Source organism: Seriola dumerili, unplaced genomic scaffold (assembly GCF_002260705.1).
Source record: "Seriola dumerili isolate Sdu_G_001 unplaced genomic scaffold, Sdu_1.0 BDQW01000468.1, whole genome shotgun sequence".
Lineage (NCBI taxonomy): Eukaryota > Metazoa > Chordata > Actinopteri > Carangiformes > Carangidae > Seriola > Seriola dumerili.
Window position 1 is genome coordinate 2798734 of NW_019174723.1, and position 23754 is coordinate 2822487.

The 23754-nt window shown below is 41.0% G+C and overlaps 1 protein-coding gene across 5 annotated transcripts in view; it reads left to right on the plus strand.

Annotated features, from left to right (window-relative positions):
• Positions 1–23754, plus strand: part of LOC111234931 (arf-GAP with coiled-coil, ANK repeat and PH domain-containing protein 3-like) — a 76207-nt gene that overhangs the window by 26827 nt on the left and 25626 nt on the right. For all 5 annotated transcript variants that reach the window (XM_022763157.1, XM_022763158.1, XM_022763159.1 and 2 more), the window contains exons 2-9: positions 5248–5305; positions 10422–10541; positions 11295–11348; positions 20445–20503; positions 20875–21058; positions 22378–22422; positions 22555–22650; positions 23266–23340. In XM_022763157.1, coding sequence (XP_022618878.1) covers positions 5248–5305; positions 10422–10541; positions 11295–11348; positions 20445–20503; positions 20875–21058; positions 22378–22422; positions 22555–22650; positions 23266–23340 — 691 coding nt within the window. The remainder of the gene's footprint in view (positions 1–5247; positions 5306–10421; positions 10542–11294; positions 11349–20444; positions 20504–20874; positions 21059–22377; positions 22423–22554; positions 22651–23265; positions 23341–23754) is intronic.

Genomic DNA, 23754 nt, shown 5'->3' on the forward strand with positions numbered 1-23754 from the left:
TCCTCACAGGAGGGGTTTAGTAGCAGTACAGTCAAGTGTTTGAGGAGGTAAGATATTTTTGAGTGACTAGCTAGGGCTCTGAAATGCACTGGATATATTTTTTTAAGTGCTTGGCATTGCATAGCCAGGGGTGGCTCCTTGACCCTGCATTAGTTCATATAGTGGTCTGGAGGAGGAGGAGGAGGAGGAGGATGGGGAGAGCTGGGCAGGGCAGGGGACATTAGGAGCCATGCAGCTAAGAATAAACCGAGCTGCTGCTCAACGAAGCTGAAGGGAATATGCTCGGGGATCCCACCCCCGCCTCCAATCAGCCATTCAACCCTGCAGTCCAGCCCCAATTAGGACACTAAAGCAATCAATATTATGACAAAATGCCGCCTTTTCTCCAGACAGAAAGCTGCTTTGTCACAATGGGGGCCCCTCAGACAGACTGGGCCGCCCTGTCTCCAACCCCTCGCTTCCCCTCCTCCACCCCCACCTCCGGTCCCAGCTACACCCTCCCAAATTCTTCACACTGATGAAACCTTTTGTGGTAGATTTTGAATTAAGAAGAAATATTGAAGAGTGTAGGAAAGAGCAAACAGCAGATTGATATCAAACAGTCTGCTGATTACTGAGGATCACTTGAAGCTGGCATCTTAGCCTGCTCTACAGCTGTTCTCATTTGTATGCTGGCACAGAGACCAGAGCGCACTGACACTGCTGCATCACTCAGTGGCTAATTCGCTCTCCCCAGCTGGCCGCTGTCTGTAGGTTTAGTTGCCGTGCCCCAGCTGGTGGACGCTTTTGAGTTTGGTTGAGGAGCCGCGGCTGCGTTTTAGGGGTCACTACCTGGAACCCAGTGTTGGCTCTCTCCTCGGCATCCCACCTGCTCGTTCTCTATCCGGACCACCAGGCCCCTCCGCCTCGATTCCCCGCTCCAAAACACACCCCTCTGGGGCATCCGAGCCCAGCTGCATCTTTTTCAGCCATCCGGTTCACACACAGCAGCCAAGACGCACTTACTGGCTGTGGTGGAAAGTAAACAAGTACATGTACTCAAGTATTGTACTTAGGTGCAAATTTGAGGTACTAAAAATCAAAAATTTCAACAATGATGTGTAACACAAGAATCCAGCTTCTAATCACGTTAATAACAGAATTGACACTGTTTATTGTGATTCAGGGACCAGTTACCAGACAAACATGACGCTGGCACTAATGGAAACAATGGTAGTTGCCTATCAAAACGGATATTCTGCTGTGCTGAAGGGTTGTGGGGATTTCACTACATATTTCATCACTGCTCTCTGTGACATTTATTAACCCTGTCCTGACTCATTTCTCCTTTTTGCTGCAAGGGACAGCGGCGTTTGCTCCTCAGAGGGGGGCTGTGCTGCAGCTGCAGAAGCTCATGTAAAAACAACACAGAGAAAATAATGTTAATTCTATTTCCTCATTCAGTGAATATCAATTAAGTGAAGCAAAATGTAGAATTTGAATTCGATGTAAACATTAATGCACATGTGAGTTTTCTGTGATATGGCCCATTGTTCTGTATTTTAAACCCTGTTACTTTCATGCTTTAAGTACGTTTTGCTAATAATATGCACTTTTACTTTTTAAGTAAAAAAAATTCAATGCAAGACTTCTACCTGTAATTGAGTATTTTTAAAACATGACAGTCCAACTTTTACTTAAAGCGACTGTAATCAATATTTTTACATAGCAAATGACAACGTGACAATTCACACATTGTTTACAGCCACAGCAGGCAGCTCTTAAAACCCACTGTGCATTACCTGCTCATCACCACACAGCAGAATGACAGTTAGACAGTAGCTGGTGAACTCTGTGGAACATTTAGCAGCACTAAGAGATGGCGGAGACCAAAAAACAGACCTAGAAGGAGAGTGAATATTGGACTTACATTGATCACATGGACATAAGCATAACACCAAATATTTCATATGTTGTTGCTCTTTAACTGCTGATGTGTAACTAAGCAGGTTTAAGTGAGTCTGAATACTTTTTCTGTCTCTGCTTCCTGGAATAATGGAAGTGTTTTCTTTGAGATGATACTCTAAAAGTCATAGTTCACTCACCACGAAATAAAGCCAGCATGGACAGAATGTTGTTTTACATTACACCATTTCAAGGCTTGAGCACGGCATCATGTGAAACTAGTTAAGTCTTGAGTCAGCCCATGAACTGAAGAGAAACAGGGTTGTTCTGCCACTTTGGGCCAGTAAACAGCACCTCAGCCGTTCCTCTGGACGCCGCGTCAGCAGCCAGAAACCACCGGAGCTGCAGCTTGCTCAGCACAATCGCAGTGTTTATTATGTTTTTACACCGCTACTTAACTGCACTGTTCCATGTCAGATAAATGATCCCAGACTAATCCTGCACACTAACAGGCGAGTACAAACTCAATCTGCTGAGACAAGTTCTTAACTTATTGTGTTGTTGCTGTCCGGTCCCAATCAGTCGTTAAGAACAACCATCGACTGCATGTTCGTTTGAGTCAGTTACTCGAAAAGTGAAGCACCAGTAGATTTACTGCTGTGTAATAATCTCCTGACGAGGTTTTAATGGTGCAGCGATGGTCATCTCCTGTCACAGTAGCCTTGTTGTGAGTCATGTTATTATCTACTTAGCGTCCCCCCCCCCCCCCCCCCCCCCGTGGTGTGAATAAGGGTCAAATCGTAAGCACATCGGGGACCTCTGCGGCCCACTTACGAGATGGTTGCCGTGGCTACGGGCCCAGGGCACCGTGTGCATCCATTATGGGAGACATGTGCAGTGAGACAGGCCAGTGGGGGTTACTAGCCTGGGGGTGGGGGTTCAGCGAGAGCAGCTGCCCCACGAGCCAGAGTCTGCACATCTGGATCATCTAGCCGGGCTGTCACCATGATGAGCCACGCTGGTTCAGTGTATTAGGAGCAGCGCTGTGCAGGAGAAGCATGGTCGAAACCCAGCGTCATCCCTTTAATATTTTTTGTTGTCATTTAGATTCTTTGAGATTTGACCTTTTTCGCTGCCACGAAATGGGATGAATTCAGTTTTTGTCCCCCACCTCTGCATTTGGCAAGAAAAAGAAAACCTATATAAACTCCCCCCTTTTCGGACCCCACCTCCATCCCCAATAATTTTCACACAGTCCCTTTCAAGACAGTGTGAATCAGAACCAGCTTTATTGGCCAAGTGTAGAAATCCAAGGAATTAGAATTTTTGTTTTTTTCTTTGCTCTCCGTGCACCTATACACAGGTCCAAAAATAATTCAAGAAGACACGGAGAGACATGCAGCTAAAAACAAAGACAGCAAAGCAGAGCGAAGACACATAAACATAAACATTGAACTATAATAGCTGGAAAAATGGATGCTTCTATAAATATCTAAAGAAACAATAATGAACAAGAAGGTCCAGTGTCTATTTTCAGTACAAGTCAAACAGTTTGTGTAAATTGTAAACAAGAATACAATAGTGTAAGGCTGTTGGAACAGATACTGAGTGAGTAATGCAGTAGGTTACATGTTAAGGCACCAACAGGGAGACATTTAAAAATGTAACTTAGACAAAAAGGTAACAGAGTGTTTAATATGATTAAATCCCTGTTTAAAGCGCATCTGATGTCTGTGCAAGTTGATATTCATACCACCGTGAAATAAATTTCAAAGCTGCTTTAGATGCCCACATCTTAACACTGATGGTGTGCTTTGGAAAATGGATGTTAAAAGTATAATTTGCAAGTTTTACAGTAGTTTGAGAGGAACTTTCATCATATCAAAAGCGCTGCAGATAAAAGTGTGCTTTTTTTTTCTTTTAGAGAATATTCATCAATGCCTCTGAAAGCCTCTGCTTGTAGCCAGTTAGAATTTATGAACTATGTTGAGCATCTGTAGACGTTTGGGGAAAAAAAATAAATAAATAAATAAATAAATAAAAGTTTCAAGATCAGCCTGGCTCCTGCTGAGAGGCGTGAGGGAACAATCCTCCTGGAAAACTAGAGCCCGCTAAGCTCCGCATTATGACATGAAAAGGGCAGTTTCAAAAATGACATCAGCAATGAAAACAGCTTTGCTCACTGCAAAGATTATCCCTGGGTGTGGTTGGCTGGAGGCTGTTCGGTAGGAGATCAGTTGAGGTTACAACAACACGTGTCCACATGTGGAATAATATGGTATTGATTATTTAGGTAATGTATGTTTTCCATTCTGCGTGAGCTGGAGCTTTTGACAGATATTTCCTCTCTGGAGTGTTTCTCCCTCCACTCCCTCACTTCCATATGAAAGGGGATGGTGGGAGTAAGAGGCGTGTGGGGGAGGAGAGGAGGGCGCGCGCACGTGCCATCCTTCGTTCCCTGCGCTCTCCGCAGCCCGGCCAAGCAGGCTAATCCACACAAGGCCAGAGGGAAAGAGATGAGACGGAGATACAAGTTTTATATCCTGCCAGGCATGGCTGATATATGCCACGGATACTCTCATCACAGAGCTCCTGTGTTTGTAGAGCTGCCAATTGTAATGCTATCTCCTTGATATCAAATGGAAAACTAGCTTTAAGAGAAAAGTGCCAGGATACCTCTTCAGAAATGTTTGTGGGATAGCGTCGGAAAAAACCCCCGCCTCTCCGACTCTGTCTCCCTGAAATTCTGTACATATGCAACTAAACTGCAACAGCAAATTGCACATATTTGATAGTAGATAGAAATTAATTCATCAAGACAGTGTTCACGATCCACATCCTGCCTCCTGACGTCATTTGTGGAGAAGCTACAGAGTGTGGGGCTTTTTTTTTTAGGAGCTACATCATCCAGCTGTTAGCCTCTGGCTGTAAATCACACCTCTCCCACTTGGTTCGGGGCTCCAGATGCATTTGGGTGTGGTATTGGTGGCGGCGGTGTTGACAGTGGGTAGGTGGATTGGGGGCTTGTGGGATGAGCCAGACAGCCATGTTCCCCGCACCGCGTAGGAGACCTCGTCTGCCACTTTGTTTTGACAGAGCAAAACCGCTCCCACCAGGACGGCGTCTCACCCACGTAAAGTACACCCAGACTCTCGCCTGTCGCTGAGCAGCGAAACATGTCTGGCTTTGGCTTCTGTCATTCACAGATTTATGGTGTGCTCCTCGTGCTTTCTGAGAACGTGGGAAATCAGGAACAGATTGCAGAACGGCTGTTTTCCAATGAGACGAATGATCTCAATGGATTTACAGTCAACAACGTTAACACACATAAACTAACAGCTTCCCTTTGCTTTCGTTTTTCAGGGCAAACATTGATGAGGTGGAGACGGAGGTTGTGGAGATCGAGGCAAAACTAGATAAGGTAAGACGTTTTGCTATTGTCACTGCCAGTCGTGCCGTCAGGTCCTGTAGGAGTATTTTCTCAGAGGCAGATTGTTTTTGTATTGTATTAGAATATGTTAAGGAGCAAACCAACACTAAATAACAGGACAGGAAATTATTGGCGCATTGCTCAATGTATGCAGTGCTTTTCTTGTCTCATCAACCACTCAAAGCGCTTTACAATACTTGTCACATTCACCTGTTCACACATTGGTACACTGATGGAACAGCCATCAGGGGTAATTTGGGGTTAAGTATCTTGCCCAAGGACACTTGGACACGCAGACTGGAGGAGCCACCGATCTTCTGATTGACGACCCGCTCTACCTTCTGACCATCAGCCGGCCTTTTGTCAAGCATGTTATAATTCTCGCTACACCTTCCATCCACCTGTTTTCATTAGTAGTTTCAGTTTGCACATTAAAAAACTTGAGAGGAAATTCCAGAAATAAAGTGTCAAAATATGACACTGACGGCGAGGTGGAAAGGTTTGTGTTTTGCTGAAAGTGCATTGATTAGCGAATATATCATGACATATCTGAAGCATGTGATTTTTCACTTAAGCTTCCACCAAAGCAAACATCAGCTCTACATGTATGTGGAGCAATGAGGAGACAAATTAATACATGAAACAAACATCATATTTTCTTCATGCTCTCTCCACCTGTGTGTTGTGATCCCCCCCGACTCCTCATATTCGGTTTGTGCTAGTTGTTGGAAACGTTCATTAATTCATTCAAATCTTCTTCTTCCGCTAATGTTTTGGAAATTCTGCTAAGATTTGTGCTGCACTTGAATGGAAACCTGACTAGTGATGGTGCTTGCTGGTAAACCACATGTTGCTTCGAGGCAAGCGCAGTGAAAACCGCAACGAAATGTGGAGCAAGCGGTAGATGTGACACCGATTTTCACTGGGTGGAGCTGTGAAAATGCGACTGCTTGAGGTTTGCATGTTGGAACAACCTCCAGCAAAATTTCACACAAGAGGGTGCTTCCTGTAAAACACTTAATAACTTCATTTTGAAAAGTCTTGTATAGATGAAAAATAGCTTTCTTCTAAAATACATCTTTGTCTAACTTTTTGGCAGAGACAGTGCAACATCTCGTCCATTTGTATCCAGCCCACGCTCTCGGTGCGTGCCTGTTTTCTTTCTCTGCAAAGCGTCAGTTGAGATCAGTCCAGGTGACGTCACCTCTGTCTCCTTTTTTTGTGCTGAATTTATATGGAATATAAATCCTGCCACATTGGCTGCAGCTCTGTGCAAATCTGGTTTTTAAAGCATACACCTGAAGGCATCAGTGACATCACTGATCGCTGAGGTGTGGCCACAAGTTTGACACACTTGAAGCAGCACAGTAATGATTTATGTGTTCTTCATGTTCTGTAATGATCGGAGTTAGAACTCTGTATTGTAGATTTACATCTGTGACTTTTGTTTTTGTAAAGAGGTGTTTTTGTTTTGCGCACATAGTGACAAACACATCAACATCAGATTTGAGTAATGGGTTTTCCAGACCCCTTGTATTTGGCAGTGTGTGAAATGAAGTGTTCTCAGGGGTCTCGAACACCAATAAACACCACCTCAAGGAACCTTAGAACCAAAATCTTTTGACGGGGTTACAAAAATAACCTAGTGCCACATCTGTTGGCATACAAGCACTGCTGGTTATGGATATGCAAATATGCATATTTATAGATTTAAACTTTGCTCTGCTCCTCTGCATATTTGAAAAGCCTCATCTAAGTCCAATACATGTAAACAGTTGATATGCAAAATGTCGGTTGTTATTTTACTATAGAAACAAGTAGGTCATAAATGGGGGTTGAAGATTTGAAAGTAAAAAAAAAAAAAAGTGGACTAATCACTATCAACATGAAATCTTTTTTGGAACGGGTCACCAGTGTGTACTAAAAGGTCTATTACCATCTTGGTGCTGTGTGGCTAGATTTACATAATTAATGAAGGTATCCATGCTGTGCCAGCTGTTTTGTAGAGGTCTGAGCGTTCGTCTCTGCTGAGAGAGAGAGAGAGAGAGAGAGAGAGAGAGAATCAGCTCGGGCAGAAACATAAGTGAACAAACTAATTAAAAACATGGAGGGTCCTTGTACCTCACGTTCTGCATGCGTTATGGTTATTTATTTATTTCCCACAGACATTATGTGCACTTACAGTACCCTGGTGCTCTGAGCTTTTGCCATTAAAGCCTATACCAGTAGCCAGTTCTGGACATATTTGGTGAAAGTGCTGGTCTGAACCCCAGCCCCCACCCCAGGGTATTTCACACACTGATCGTTGGCCCATATGACAGCACTGAATAAAAAATTACTCAAAAGGAGGAATGTCGGTATGTCGTTCTCCACATTCTGTCACAGTATATCTCGCTGCAACAGACATTAGACACAGCTTGCCCAGTACACTCAGCTGCTCACTTTCAACATGATATTACTCTGCAGTGCCTAATCCCACATAGCTAACATTGCTAGCCTCGACTGCTGGCGGTCTACACTTCACATAATGGGCAGTGCAGTGTCGCTCAGTCCTGTTGAACAGTTCAGCCCAGGAAGTGTGATGTGGCAGCAGTGTAAGATGGGATTGACTGAAAACATTAGCATCACGCTGGCTTTCAAATCATCCAGTTGCCCTGTAATGAGGCAGCCAGATGCTTTGCCTGTAATGCTCATGTCACAGGTCCATCTGCTCCTTTTGACTTTGAATTACAGCATGTGTCAGGGAGAGCCAGGATTAGTCAGGCAGGCACTTCTTCTTTAGCTGCCATCAGTGTTGGAAACCACTAAAGTTATATTCCCAACCAGAAGGGATCCAGGGCACTTTTAATCGGAAAATGAAATATTCATAATCAAACTGTTCTCTTTTTGTACCTTCATGAGACTGTGTCTTTAAAACACTGGAGAGAATTTCACTTTTACTCACTCACTCACTTTAGCATCTGAAATTGAAAACCTCTGCAGTTCTGGGATCATTTAAAAACGTCTGTGCTCTGCATGAATGATTCTAATCAAACCCAGTTGCGCAGTTTAAAATTAAAAAATTAAAAGGGGGAAGAAGAAAAAAATAAAGATCCAGGTTTCAATTGATTGCCTGATATAGATTTCCAATGCTTTATTCTTTGCTACTTGAACCTCATTAGTAACATGTAATTAGGAGGGCACTCACATTACATAATGAATGCTTTAAAATGGTCATTTTTAGCCGTGTTAGCAGTGTGGCTCAAGGCATATCTCCACAACGTTTGAATGTATTGCCATCAATTTTTCTACAGACATTTATGGCCTCCAGAGGATGAAGCCTAATGACTTTGTTGACCCCCCTGACCTTTCTGCTAGCACCGCCACCGGGTTCACATTTATGACTTTGAGTGTTGGGATCCCTTGACTTCTTCTTATCATCAGGTCAAATTTTTAAATTCATCCTGTCCTTTACTTTATGTCCAAATTTAGTTTGTGCTTACTGCTAATTAGCAAATGTAAGCATGCTAACACACTGAACTAAGATTGTGAAAACAGTAAACTTTGTACCTGTTAAACATCAGCATGTCATTTAGCCAAATGGTCTACTTCACTTTTACAGTAGCTTTTGCTTTCTAGCTGTGTTGTATGGACAAATACCAAAACCCATTACTGTTCTGTAGCAAGGCAAGCTATGCTTAGCTCAGCTAATTATGTCTTTCATATTCAACTGACTTCACATCAATCTTCTCATCTAACTCTTGACAAAAAAAAAAACTAATAAGCGCATTTCCTAAAATGTCAAAACACTTCCCTTAGACTACAGGACAGAGCAGCTCAGTCTTACACTATGTCTGGTTAACAGATGGGAGGAAGTGGGACTTTGCTGGATAAAAAACAGTGCTGGGAAAACAGAAAGCCTGGCAACAGAACACAGGGTGAAAAATAAGAAGAAATTAATTTTCCTTTCATGAAAGTAGAAGCTAAACAAAGCAGACTTTGGCAAATTTTGCTGACAGTTGCAGAGAAAATGAAGCATATTCACTTTAATACGTTACAGTATGTGGTCGAGATACAAGTCGTACACAAAACATACACGCTGAATTATCAGCGTCTGTTATCAATTCTCCAGTCCTGGATAACATTAATAGCTTTTTCGTGCTCTTGCGTCATATGGACCCCACCTGACAACGCACCCACTAGCTTATGTTACCAAAGGTGGTTTCTAGACAACAAACATGCATCTGTGTGACATGCATCCCTGTCCATGTGTGGTTAAAAAAAACGTGGAGATTTTTTATGTTGAGACAAAAGTTTGAGTGTTGTGGCTGAGCATATGATGTTGAGCCCTAAAAGCTGCTGCCCTAAAGTGTTGATTGTACCTCAGTGAGAGTCACATGGAGCCTCGTATTGAGCTGATTTCTATTTCACCAAGCCTCGGTGAAATAGAGAAATCTACATATAAAGAGACAATATAATCACAATCAACATTCAGGGCTGTAGCCAGGATGAAGCCTACTGATTTATTATTTCACATTTTATATATCTTTTTTTTTTTTTTTTACTGTTGAAATATATATGTGGTAGACATGGACATTTTACAGGACAAAGCCAAAAGAGAATGAGTCATAACTCGGTCAAATCTTAAAACGCAGACATGAAACACATATTGAGTCATCTGAGAATCATCATATTTTTAAGTTTTCTCCAGTATCAAAATAATCCAGTAACCCAGATTGCAAACAGCAACTGCTAATAGTTAATTCAGCAGACCTGAATATAGGAAGCATAGGCAAATAAACGGGGCTCAAAAGAGCTGTAGCTGAAGTTACAGCTGCCCATCTGATGAGCTTTTACTGAGTCTTGCTCTCCTGGAGACAAAATATTTTTTTTCTTCCATCATAATGGTTCCCACATAGGCCTATATGCTGGTTTCAGCACGTATCCGTCTATCAGATTAACAAAAACGTTCTTTTTTGATTTTCACACAAACGTCAATTTTCACACTAAGTTGCCCACAAATGTGCTCAGGGCATGATTGACATTGTCCTTAATGGCACCTACCACCCTGCAAAGCCCTCCCATACCTCCGTTTATCCTCTCCAAACGTGTCTCTATCTCTCCACAGCTGGTGAAGCTATGCAGCGGGATGATTGAAGCGGGGAAGGCGTATGTGAGCGCCAACAAACTCTTTGTCAACGGCATCCGGGATCTGTCCCAGCAGTGCAAGAAGGATGAGATGATCTCGGTGAGTTTCTGATGAGCTGGGAATGCGTCCAGATCATTTCATCTGGCCTCTGTTTGATCCATTGTCGTCTTTATTGTGGCTTTATTGTCTGTCTTTGTCATATTTTTCTGTAATTTAGTGGAGGGGACTGTTGCAGTAAATGTCTCCAGGGATGGGGACTTTCCTCCCCCTTTGGGTGTTAGCCTTACAGCTCTGTACTGTATGTGTGTGTTTTTGTGTGTGTGAGTAAACTTGATTACTAACAGATTAGTAAGTGAGGATCAGATCGAGTCTGGAAACTTACTTCTGGCTCAACTCACGGCACCAGCGTCTTAGACTGTTTTCATTGCTGCTGACATTAAGTGCTATTAAAAGCCTTCTTGGCCTCAGCTGTATGACTAATTGTGAGTTTCTTATTAAAGTCTTGTTCATATTTGTAGTTTCCATTGTAAAAAAAAAAAATAAAAAATTGAAAAAAAAAAATAAAAAGATCTGAATCAGCCCTGCAATTACAGTTCCTTTTCCCGTACAAAGTTCAAGGGAAAAAATCCTCTAGAGCTTAAAAGTCCACCTCAGTGACATTAACCAGCTTTGACTTAATTGTAGCGTTGCAGATCTTTTCATTTTCTCCCACTTAGAATTCAAATAAATTTTGGTTCTAGTTTGTGACAGCTTTTATTTTCTTCTCAAATGCAAATGCAGCTGCAGTTATGAGAATACCCCTTTATGTATTGTCTAGAAGTTAAAGAAAGTTATGTGTTATTTTCTTTGCAGGAGTGCCTGGAAAAGTGCGGGGAAAGCCTCCAGGAGATCATCAACTACCACATGGTAAGTCAGCCTGCTCTCCAGACTGTCCCCATATGCTCCACATACAATAGATTGAGACACACCAGCACCATGATTTCATCCAGTCTTGAAATGCTAAACATTAACTGGCATTTAAGGCCTCACTAGGGCCCTATATTCCCTTTAGTATGATGCAGAGGGTCAGGCTGAGCGGTGTTTGAACTGATCCCACATGGATCACTTCTTTCACACATCATTACATCTGCGTCTGGCGCTGTGCAACTGTCTGTGCTGTACCTGTCAATCAGAGCTTTATCAAATCTCGGTACCACAGAGGGTAAAAATGGCAACTGGGTCAACTCTGTGTTCCTAAAATGGATTTAAACAAGAGGAATTCCCCCTCATATGGTGCAGTACAGATGTTACCGGCAACTGTTACAAATGGTATGTTAATTAGTATTTATTGATGCTTTATGGATCTGTTAAAAGCCATTAAGAAGAACAAATTTGGAGCTGACAGGTTGTGAAAGATCCCATTGGCTTTTCTTGATGATAATAATTCAGTTATAAATGTTGACGACCCATTAATAAATGTTCATGGGTTTCTCACTTACCAATCAATTCTGCAGTTTTAGATGTTAATAGGTAACTAATGAAGGGTTTTAATGATCACATGCAGTTATAAGAGTAAATATGTTGATAATAAATGGCTTTTGGTCCAGATTGTCTGCAGCTCTTCTCTATAAATACTTTAACCCCCTGTTTATTATTTATATGCAGCATATAAATCTTCATACAAAGAAAAACTTATACCCTGTTTGCTCATGTACAATAATATACACAGTATACACAGGCAAAGTTACACACACAGTGTCCAATAGAAACTACATTATAATGTGTTATAATCCATGTATTAAATGTTTTTGAATGCTACTTACAGGCAGTGTTCACAACCTGAAAACCAAAAAAAAAAATGTACACCTTTATAACTCTTTTATAAAGGGTGCCCTATTAGAACGTGGTGCAGTAAAGTCCATTTCTGTTTTTAAATGCAGTTATCTATATTTTCCTTACACTCATCTTTGTTACAGTATTTTATATTATCCATATCTTCCCCCTGACATTAGACCGAGCTTGTGTTTCACTGCTGTGTTGTTTCCCCTCCCCGCCTCCAAGGCTCCTGACCCCCTGCCCCCATTCTGCCCCTCCAAGAGCCTTTGAAGTCCATCAGCTTGAACCCGTTGCGTACTTGACGATGCCGTAAAGTGCAGTGTGTGTGTGTGTGTGTGTGTGTGTGTGTGTGTGTGTGTGTGTGTGTGTGTGAGTCTGTGTGTGGATTACATTCCTTCCTGAAGCTGAAACAAAGATGCATCATTGCAAACCCCTCCACCCCGTTCGCTCCCAGTCTGTTGGTACTGGGAGTTTAGCGATACAAATGGAGGGTTAATAGCTCGGGTCGGTCAGGCTGACGTGGATTAGCTTTAGCCGCTGGACAGTAGTAACCCTGTATAACCTTGACATGTCACAGAGTGTGTTACATATGACCAGTCATGTGTACAGTATGTATGTTCGTGACTGTCGATAGCATGTGACCATACAATAGTGTGCTCTTACAGTATCTAATATATGTGTGTGTGTGATGCCACTTTCATGATGTCCATGAAATTTGAAGCTATATCCAGGAGACAAAATCAACCTAGCAACACCTCTAAATCTCACCAGTTAGAGTATGTTTACTGAAGTATAAAAGCAGCAATTTGTGGTGTTTATGGGGTTATTTGTTCATGCCTGGAAGCAACCTGAAAGGCTCCATTAACAGCCCATTTACTGCCTATCGATCAGGAGTGATAAATCCTCGAAACACCTCTCAGTATAACGTAAAGTAATTAAACAATCTACATCCTCCAAAATGATCATAACATTGAATCAATGTCTCTCGAAAACAATTCAAACAAAAATCAAATATTATAACTTTCACATTATGATTTGATTTATTGGAGAGTTGTTCTATTAGATTGCATTAGTTTTAACTAGGCTTACCGACTGGCAACTGAGTTTTAAGTTCTCCATAACAGTTAATTAAAATTCTACTTTCGACTTCGACTTGGTACAAAACGTAATCTCAGAAGTCTTTCTGGCTGGTTCTGTAGGAAAATGTATATTATGGGGAATCAGCAGTCCTTAAAACACACTAATGATATTTGGGAGCTGGAGTGGACAAAAATCCTTTATGATATAATGTCATTAATATGCAAAAAATGCTGCTTTTGTGAAGGTTGTATTGTTGAGTTTTCTTTACGCTGTCAGTGAGGTGTTGATTCAATATGAGGGTCATTTTTGAGGCTGTATATTGTGGTGTTGTTTTACTGAAATGCATAATCTGGTTCCTTTTGTTTTGCTCTACCTCTCTGAATGTTTTCATCTCAGAGCTTTTGGTAGTTTTAGGATTACATGCTCCTTCTCTGTTTGCAGCCCTTGCCAGCTCCAGTCAGAAGCAGACTTCATCGCTCCGTCAGTGTCACACTGACTTGAGTCCCTGTTTGTCTGGTTCAGTGTGTCACACTTTAGAGACCACAACAGAGCGTGGTTTGGCCTGGGATCAGCTGGCCTCTTCCACTGTAAGCTCAGCTGGGGTTTCAGCCTCCTCTTTCCCCCTCTGCCTCCATCCAGTCCATTAGAGCCAGGAGTCTGACTGGACATTAATATGATTGGCTCTCAAAGGTTTTCTTTGTAGCTTTGATGTAAAAGGAGAACAGGTGTGTGTGTGTGTATGTGTGTAAGAGTTGTGTGAGACTGAAGCGATAAGAGGGATTCCCCTGAGATGTAAGATTCACAGAAATGATAATATTTGCAACGCTGTGCCCTTAACACAGTGAGCAGAGCTTCGTGATGCGCGTACATTAAAGAGTTTCATTTGCTGAAGCTGTGACATTTGCTGTTGACATCATATACATGTTCATCTTTTAACCAGGAAAGACACCACGTGCATTTAACTGTGCAGCTCCCCCTGCAGCCGAGGGACTCCAGCAGCGCTCCGATGAATAAGAGATGATGATGGTTGTATCTGCTTCTTGTGACGGATGTCCCTCTGCGTGCATGTTTTGCCGTGCAGCTGCCACTGTTTTCGTTCTACGCGGCAGACACTCAAGAATATTAAATGGCACTGGTACAAACTGGACCTCTGAGTGCCAACTGCCCTTGTCGAAACGCACGCTCAGATGCCTTTTAAAACCCCGCAAAATAAACACAAACAGCACATATGTTTGAGCGTTTACAGCACATGGACGAGAGCTGAGACAACCGAGCGCACAGAGCCAAGAAAAGTAGAAAAGAGTCTTGGCCCTTGCTTCCCTCCATTTCCTGATAGCTTGGCTCCCTTGCCAGTCTATTACCACACAACAGAACAAACAGGCTCTGTTTGTACGAATGGCAAACGCAAGCCAAGTGTAGCTCCTTCGTCTCGAGCTCCGAGACCCGTGCGTCTTTTCCCTTTTCAAAAGATTTCACAATCAAGTCTTCTTTCAGATGGGCGGAAGCATCAGCAGAATCAGGCCAACATTTTGACAGTCTCTGTTTAATTCAAGCATGAAACTCCATATGAATACTCTGAATAAATTATTGACTTATGTTTGACTCTCTGAGCATCCATTAGAAATGAGGGGAGACTGACACAGAGATGCAAAGTGAGACTAACATCTGAGCTGCCAAGACTGAGCTGCCGAGTCTTAATGCATGGTTTATACATAGGGGAACTGAGAGGGGGGAGGGGGGGTTACAGTAGGTAGATGGGGAGAAAATATGAACGAGTGGAGGAAATAATTTAGGTTACATGTGATTCTGAAATACATTTTCAGTTACATACAGTATGACTTTCTGGATGTGAATGCCTTTAAATAGAATAAATGTCCAAGTGCAGCCAGCTCTACATACTGAATGAGTGAGTGAATTCCCATGTGGGACGCCAACACTAGTGTCTTTCAGTTATATTTGGAAACGGGAAAACAAAGAGACACAATAGGAAGGCTTTTTTTTTTTGTCTACGACTGCAGTCCTTATCATTCCTTCCAGACTGCACCAGCATTGTTTGTTTAGAAAGTAAAAATGTACTTAACTAAATGAACTAAACGCTCCTATATGGAACTGAACACGGTTGTAATTGTGTTCCTCAGTATACGTCATATTGACAGCTGCTCATTCAGTAGTTGTGCTATGGTAAGATCAGCCTTAAAGCCCTTTAACAATATGAATATAAATAGCAATTTTGATCTCCACTGTTTGGACGAGGACACATTCATCTCACTATAGATTAATTAATAATAGGGGCTTAATGTGAGATATTCCATGTTATTTTAATGTTACATGGACTTTTGCCCTTAGATATATTGCAGCTTAGTCTTTGAAAAAATTGTGAGGTTTGCGTGTGAGCTGTTTTTTGGCTTCTGAAGGGGGGGCATGACAGAAAAAGTTTGGGAACCACAGGTCTATATTTAGATGTAAAATAAGCAGAGTAATAAATCCTAGAGCAGGTGTCAGTATTAGTTTCAACCTTGGGCCAGTTTTTCAGCATTGTTTTTGAAGAGTGGGAGGCCACATGCCTCTATTTTGTGTGTATTGTGTGTTTATTTCCTTTAATTGCATTGATTATTTAACAGTTTTAGGACTGTATCTGTGAGGGCACATGTCGTAATTAGTATGTTTGTGAGTGTGGGAGTATCAGCAGTTTGCGTTAACACTCATTTGGCTAAAAACATAATTTAAACATAATAACATTATATTGATGTGTTTCACTATGAGGCTGGAAATGTACCTGATTGGCTGTTGCACAGACAGTGGCCTGCCTCATTTATGGTTAAATGAAAAACAACAATAGTACCTGATGTTGACACAAATCTGTTCTTGTCAAATGGGCCAAATTATATTATTTTATGTTTCTTAGTTGTGTTACTCATCTCATAAGTTACACTTCATTTCAGTACAATGAATTCCATCTCTTCATGTTGGGGCAGTAGTATATATTAGAAAATACATTTTTGGGATTTACATAAGACTTTATTTATTTTGTAATCTACGCTAGATTTGTGAAAGATCACTTAGAATTTTGTAACTTCAGCTCTCGTCAGGGGACCAAACATTTTTGTTGGAGGGCTGGATTATTAAAGTAGGCTACCTTCCTGGAAAAAGTCTAAAAACAACAGTTTCTCCTGCTACGCTATGACAGTTTCTCTTCAATTTAACAAAGGTGCTTTAAGTAAGTTGTGTGCTTACTCTTGTGCACCAACAGGGCAAAAAATAATTGCTCGATCGATGTCATTAGATCAGTCTGCGTCCCAACATGCTAGTGGAATGAGAGGGAAATTAGCGAACTGACAGTCAGGACAGTAGTCCATTGTGATGGTGTCTCATTCTTTAGCTGAGATATCAGGCAAGTGCCAGATAGTCCTTTCTTACTTACAACATGTTTGACAGCGTTGTCTTTGTTCGCCCACATTCCCGCTCTGTTGTTTTTGTTGATCCGTCTGTCAAAAATGAGACTAATTGTTATGATAGTCAAGTAATTGGTGAGAAGATTTCAAGTCCAAACAGAGCGTGATTTCATCCATTATTTTAACACAACTGAATGTCTGTTGCCACAATAGGAGCCTCGTGAATCTGTAATAAGCTTACTGGTAACAGAAGCATGACAACTTACTAACAGTTAGCATGTTAACATTCTAATTTGTAGCATACCAGTATGTGAAGCTAATGTTCCAAGCATCTAACATGCTAATTTTGAGCATCTACCAAAGTTAAAGTCAGTTCTTACGAAATCCTTCGTTTTTCTGTTTCTGTAAAATATAACTTCAATTCTTGTGATATTTATTGAATCAAATATAAATTGGGGCGACTAGCTAACCCTGTCCTGTTAGCTTGTTGGTCATAGTCACTAGCAGAGTAATGGGAGCAGCTTGTTTGGACCGCATATGACTATGACTCAAAAACCTTTTTTTTTTTTTTTTTTTTTTACATACATGTCCAAAAGCAGCGTTGAACATAAATCTTCATTGACCTGTAGATGTACATACATGTAGGTAATTAAATAGATGCGTAGTATAAACAGTGCTGGAATAAATATTGAACATGTAATGCAGTAGGTTACTCTATGAAATGGTGGTTATGTGTAGTATGCATGTATTCATGTATATAGCGTTCTTAGATTAATATTTGATAATGATGATATGTTCATGTTAAATGTAAATTATATCATTCATAATTTGTAGTAGTGTTAGAAATGAACTTCTGGGCATCATAAAAACAAATTTTATAGCAATCCATCGAGTATTTGCAAAGATATTTCAGAAATCTTAACACCGTCAGACTGATAGACCAAACACCAACATCACCATCCCCAGAACGCTACATTATTATCCTGATCAAACCATAATATCCCTTTAGGCATATTGTATATCTGTAGGCAGCACACGCCTTCCTCGCTTTCAGTCGGGTTGGTTCACATCACGCAGAAACAACCTGTGAAATCTTGGTCCAATGAGAGTAGGGTGTCAAATTGCCACAAAGCAGCTCAGGAATGCTATGGGCTCCACTAACCCCAGAGCCAGGAAGTCTCAGCGGCTTTCCTGCCACTACTCACTCACAAACATCATGGCGGTGCACTTGTTGACTTAACAACATGTAAAGACTGTGGTTTACATTGAGCCACCATCCACCTCAGTCCTGTCTGCACAATTCCCAATCTAATCTTACACTCAAGTGTTTATGGCCCCTGCGCACCGCTGCCCTGCTGATCTTGTGTTTTGAGTCGCTGCCTTTTTGTGGGAGCCCTCGATGGCACAAACTTCCAATTCTCACTTGCACTTTTCTGAGAGCTTGTTAAAGTGTTTCCAGGGAAACAGATTGACCACACATGCACAGTCGGACACTGGTGATCTGCAATCAATCAGGGCGTCTTTTGAACTTGACACTTTGCAAGAAGCCATTAAAAGCAGTTTATTTACTCGACTAGGAACATCGGTTCACCTGTTAGAGAGTTGGAAAAGTCTAATCTGGTGCAGTATCAGAGGAATTCCTTTGTTCGTTAATCACATACAGTAAAGTGGATGTTTTGTGATGTAAGAACAGAAACCACAAAGCAACAAACAGGATGGAAGAGCTTCTTTGTTGTTCCACTTTCACGCATATTAAGACCCAGCGAGTTTATAGAGCAATAAAATGAGGCCTGAACCCATGATCAAAACAAACACTTCCGTTTTAGAGTTGGTGGCAGGAATACTTGAAAAACCGACCACTTCCATTTGAACCACATTTTTATTTTTAAATCTGGTCAAATTAAAGTCATCTATATTTATATTTTTAATGCTGGTTAGTGGCTGACTCCGTTCACCGCCTACAGCGGCAACAATAGTGAAGTGTCTCACTCATCATCAGCTCCTGTAATCCCTGAGTTAAAACACCCATAAGCCTAGTTTTATTGGGCCTTGCTAACTCAAATCTTCTAATCCACACACACACAGTTGTTTATCCAATTATTCAGGCCGGATGAGGACGCAAACCCTTCAACCAATGTAGCTGCTCAGCTGTGGTGACAGGACATGGGCAACGACAATTTGTCTGAGAGGGTTTGTACCCTGCATTGGATGCCGACTCTGCAGTGTCACATTGAACCAAAAACTCCTCCCTCCCACTCACTTCCTCTCTCCCTCTCTGCCCGAGTGACCTATTTAGCAGCAGCAGCAGCAGCGGGATGGCAGGAGCAATCACAGACGATGTGCTCAGAGGGTGAAAGAGAGGAGGGATCTTGAATGTAAAACACCTAACTAAAGGCAGTGTGTTATTGTGTTAGAGCGGCTGTGTTCGAGTCTGAGTGACATTCTTCTTCCATTCATCCCAACAGGCATTAAGGGGCTGATTTGCATCATTTGAATGCACCATGCAAAAAAAAAAAAAAGTTGTGCTTTGTCGCCCTCTGTTGGTTAAAATACAGGCAGGTGGTTTGACAGCACCTTGTTGCCTTTTCATAAGGTTGTGCAGACATCATACATTCAGTTCTTATTCATTACATTTTTTGCAGTGGTAGTGAGACCATTTACTATAGAACGGTACAATTTCTGTTTCTCCTCCTTTATACTTTTTTTTAAAAACAACAAAAAAAAATTATTAATATATGAATTATGATGTATTGTTATAGGCTAATATAAGGTAAGATAAGAAAGAATTATTAATTAATTAATTATTAATTAAAACAAAGAATTGTAAACCAGCTCCCCCTTTACCAGTTGCAACATTAAAGTGATGTACATATTAATGTATCAGTAATTTTAAACCTATACAATACTTAAGTTTGAAGCATCTTGTACCAGAGTTGACTTAAAGCTAATTTTCATCAAACTTAACACAGTACCAATGGCTCTTAGTGTTATACTTTATATTACTGCTGGGTAATTCACTCAAACTGAAATATGGTTATTCTGAGTTAGTGTTAAACAACAAGCTCAAGTTTTAACAACTGTCATAAATTTAGTTTTAGTAATACAAAATTATATTCAGTACAGATATTGAATTATTACCAACTGGTAACCAATAGTAATTTGAGTGGATTATTAGTGGATTATTACTGTGCAACCATTATTAGTCTAAATAATAAAAACTGATATCAATATAGAAACACCATTGTCTTAGATATGATTGGGGAGCTAGTGGTTTTCTTCTTGTGGGAACTGCGTTAAGTTAACTCAGTAGTGTGTTGATTATATAATGACACAAATTGGTGTATAATTGATCATTAGTTTAATAGTTTTACAATCACAATTCTGTGTAAACAGAAATTGTAAAGATCATCATTTTATTTGAGTAAGGCTGCAGCTATTACTTATTGTCTTGATCGATCTGTTAATAGTTTTGTCTGTAAAAGATCAGAAAATGGTGAAAAATGCTCATCACAGTTAAAAAAAAAAAAAAAGGTTAATGATTAATTTTCTGTCAATTGACTAATTGTTCTAGCTCTAAATGATTGATATATTGATAAATAGCCTTGAGCTGGTAACCAGCAACATATAAAGGTTTTTGCCCATGGCTTTCAACTCCAGGTGTACAAAGTCTGAATGTGTTTCAAAAATACTAATTTCTTCTTTCCGTCTGTTTCAGATACTGTTTGATCAAGCTCAGAGGTCTGTGAAGCAGCAGTTGCACAACTTTGTGAAAGAGTGAGTAAACCTACAATTCACGATGCTTGAGTCAGGCGTCCCTGCAGAACTTTTACGTGTATTAAAAAATTCAGCAAAGGTAGAAAAAGGCAAAGTTCACAACCTCCACAAGAGCAGAGGTAGACCTTTTAACCCCTGAAAACCTTTTTGGTGTTTTTAAATATTAAACAGAGTGCAACCTTTTGCAGCCTAGGTATTTTTTTCACAGACATATCATGAAATATGTAGCTAAAGCAGATTATTTCTAACAGAAACATTGACTTCACGGTTTGACTCCTGTAAATATTCAAACTCTGTAATTCCCCTGTCTCCTGAATGAAGCTTTTGATTCAGTGGCTGTACTTCAATTTTTGCTCCTCTGTGTCCGTCAGGGATGTTCGGAAGTTCAAGGAGACCAAGAAGCACTTTGACAGGGTGCGTGAGGATATGGAAATAGCGCAGGTGAAGAACGCCCAGGCGCCGAGGAACAAGCCTCACGAGGTCGAGGAAGCCACCAGCACGCTCAGCATCACCCGCAAGTGCTTCCGACACCTCGCCTTGGATTACGTTCTACAGGTCAGAGAAATGACTCAGATCTATGGCCTGATGTTTCCTCCTCCTTCCTGTAGTGCAATGGTTATTAGAAACTGTGGAGATGGCTTTATTTTATATTTATGTTTTTAACTGCACTTTACGCTCTTTATACATACAGTACATGTATTAGGTTAGCTGCTCACAGGCTACATATTTTATCCAACTTCCCCAAAATAGCCAAATAATAAAACCTTTAGAAAAATTGTTCAAGTTGGAATTGCAAAAACAATACTAACATGAAATGTCAAAGTAGGTCTGAGGTCATTCAGAAACAGTATCTCCATTACACCCCATTTTTTTTAAAACACTGAACTCAGATTTTTTACAGAATCAATGGCCTATCTTAAAGGTTGTCAGCTTTATATGATTTCTGAATGGATTTTTATCCTGGATCGTCTTGCTACCACTGTAACGAGTGATGGTCCAGATTCTAAACACTGATTGCAGCAGAGAGTTTATGATACGTGTTGCACTCATCATCAGCTATAACTCTCAAGAAGAAGTGGTGTGACCTTTTGTGGCAAATAGTTGCAGTCAAGTTAGAGGGAACAATCTGGTACTGTACTTGTATTCGTTTACATTCCTGCTAGCCGGACTAATCTCGTCTGTACAATCGAGGAATGACCACGACGAGGCCCTTCAGCCTGCAGCGACGTCTGTATCCGTCCTTCTGATCTATGTGACACATTCTCCGCTCTGTTCATATGCAGCATGGGTTTATTTTGCCCTACAAGTTGTAAGCCTCCTACCCGAGACTGCCGCCGGGAACAAAGAGACTGATTCAGTGTGATCGCCACGATGGCCGTGCCCTCTTTCCCTTCTTGATTTTTGTCTGCTGGCACCCGTCTCTCACTGCTCTCAGACATCTGACCCTTTTGAGTCTTAACTGAAAGTGTCTCAAGGCGGGAAAGGTCAAAGCTGTGGGGAGATGCGCTGTTTGTATAAGCGACCTCTTAAATGTAGCACAAAATGTCATTTAGGTTTGCATCAGATAGGAAATACAATGCAAATGGCTTTAACAGCAGGGGTCATTGTTGTCGCATTAAGTATGAAAGAAACAAGTCTGCATTTAGTGTTGCAGTCACACAGAGAGAGGTCACCCATCCACGTCAGGCAGGCAGGTTTTTTTTTTTTCCACCTTCCGCTTCTTCCCCACACAATGAAATAAGGGTTAACAATGTCACAATTAGACAAAGCAGGATATTGTCCACTAGAGGGAGTTTTCTCAATAGCCACTGGATCCAGACTATCTAATGCTCATTTAGAAATACTTCTTTTTTTTTTTTTTTTTTTTCCTGCAGATCAATGTCCTCCAGGCGAAGAAGAAATTTGAGATCCTAGATGCAGTAAGTCGACTCAGACACGTGCATTGCTCCCTTAACTAACATCTGCATCTTTTATAATATAAATACAGAGTCATCCGACTGTGTCATAAAACTTCATAATGTTTGAAAAACCACTGCTCCTGTCCCACCCAGATGCTGTCATTCATGCACGCCCAGTACTCGCTGTTCCAGCAGGGCTACAACCTGCTGGATGAGATCGACCCGTACATGAAGAAACTGGCTGCTGAGGTGAGAGGAGCATCTTCTGCGCCCCCCCCCCCAAAGCTGGGTTGCATTATCCACCCAGCCTCATTGTCTGAATTAGAATTTGTTTGATCCTCATTTGAACTATCGACAAATGTCAATTGCATAATTTGTCCATTAAATTTCCACTTGATGATTGAAACATTGCGATACAATAGCTTCATGGTTGGGTTTTGGGTCTACTTTATTCATAAAAAAAAGCCTCCTCTCTGCATGCACTTCATTTGTGACTTACTAAAAAAAGGCTCCATTAGAGCTGTTTGGAGCACATGTTATCGTGGGCCAACTTGTTTGCCACAGCAGGTTGACTGCTGCAGGAGAACTGAATCAATGCCTCATTACCAAACACTGACCTAACACTGTCATTGGAGGCTTAGCCTGTGTTTGCAAGTGGAAAGTGTTACAGTCAGCTACTCTGCATCACTGCAGCTCTGACATCACCTTTACCCACTGTAATGCTTTATGTGTTTAGGATTATTTCACTGCTAAATGAAGAGTTTGACTTGGTGCACCTTTGGCTGAATGTCTCTGATGCGAAACTGAACCTGTTTTTGTTTTGTTTTTTACTTTATGTTTTTTTTGTGTTTTTTTTTTAATCAGCTGGATCAGCTGGTGATTGATTCAGCCATGGAGAAGAGGGAAATGGAGCATAAACATGCCACCATTCAGCAGAGGGTGAGTTCCTATTTTACCAAATATACGCAGGGTGTCTGCAGATGATGAGAAGTCGTAAAACATTTAATTCAATCCTCAAAAAATTGCCGTAGAAGGTGTAAAGAGGTTTTACATTGATCAAATCAGTCATTTTTATTGGTTAATCCATCTATTAATTTTCTGCCATTTATCTGGGTCCAAGTAATGTTAATTTAATTAATTAAATGTTTAGGTGTTACTGTTATATACTGCAGGGGGATACTCTATTCTAAATGTGATATGATAATAAATGATTCTGCAGGTTTTCCATCAAACCTTCATATTTTGTTTGATTATGAAACAGGTATTATTTGGTTTTCTTAGAAAGCCTTACCTTTTAATTGGACAACCCTGCAGAAACCTGACATGGCTTCAGTATTTCTTTCTCATACCAGA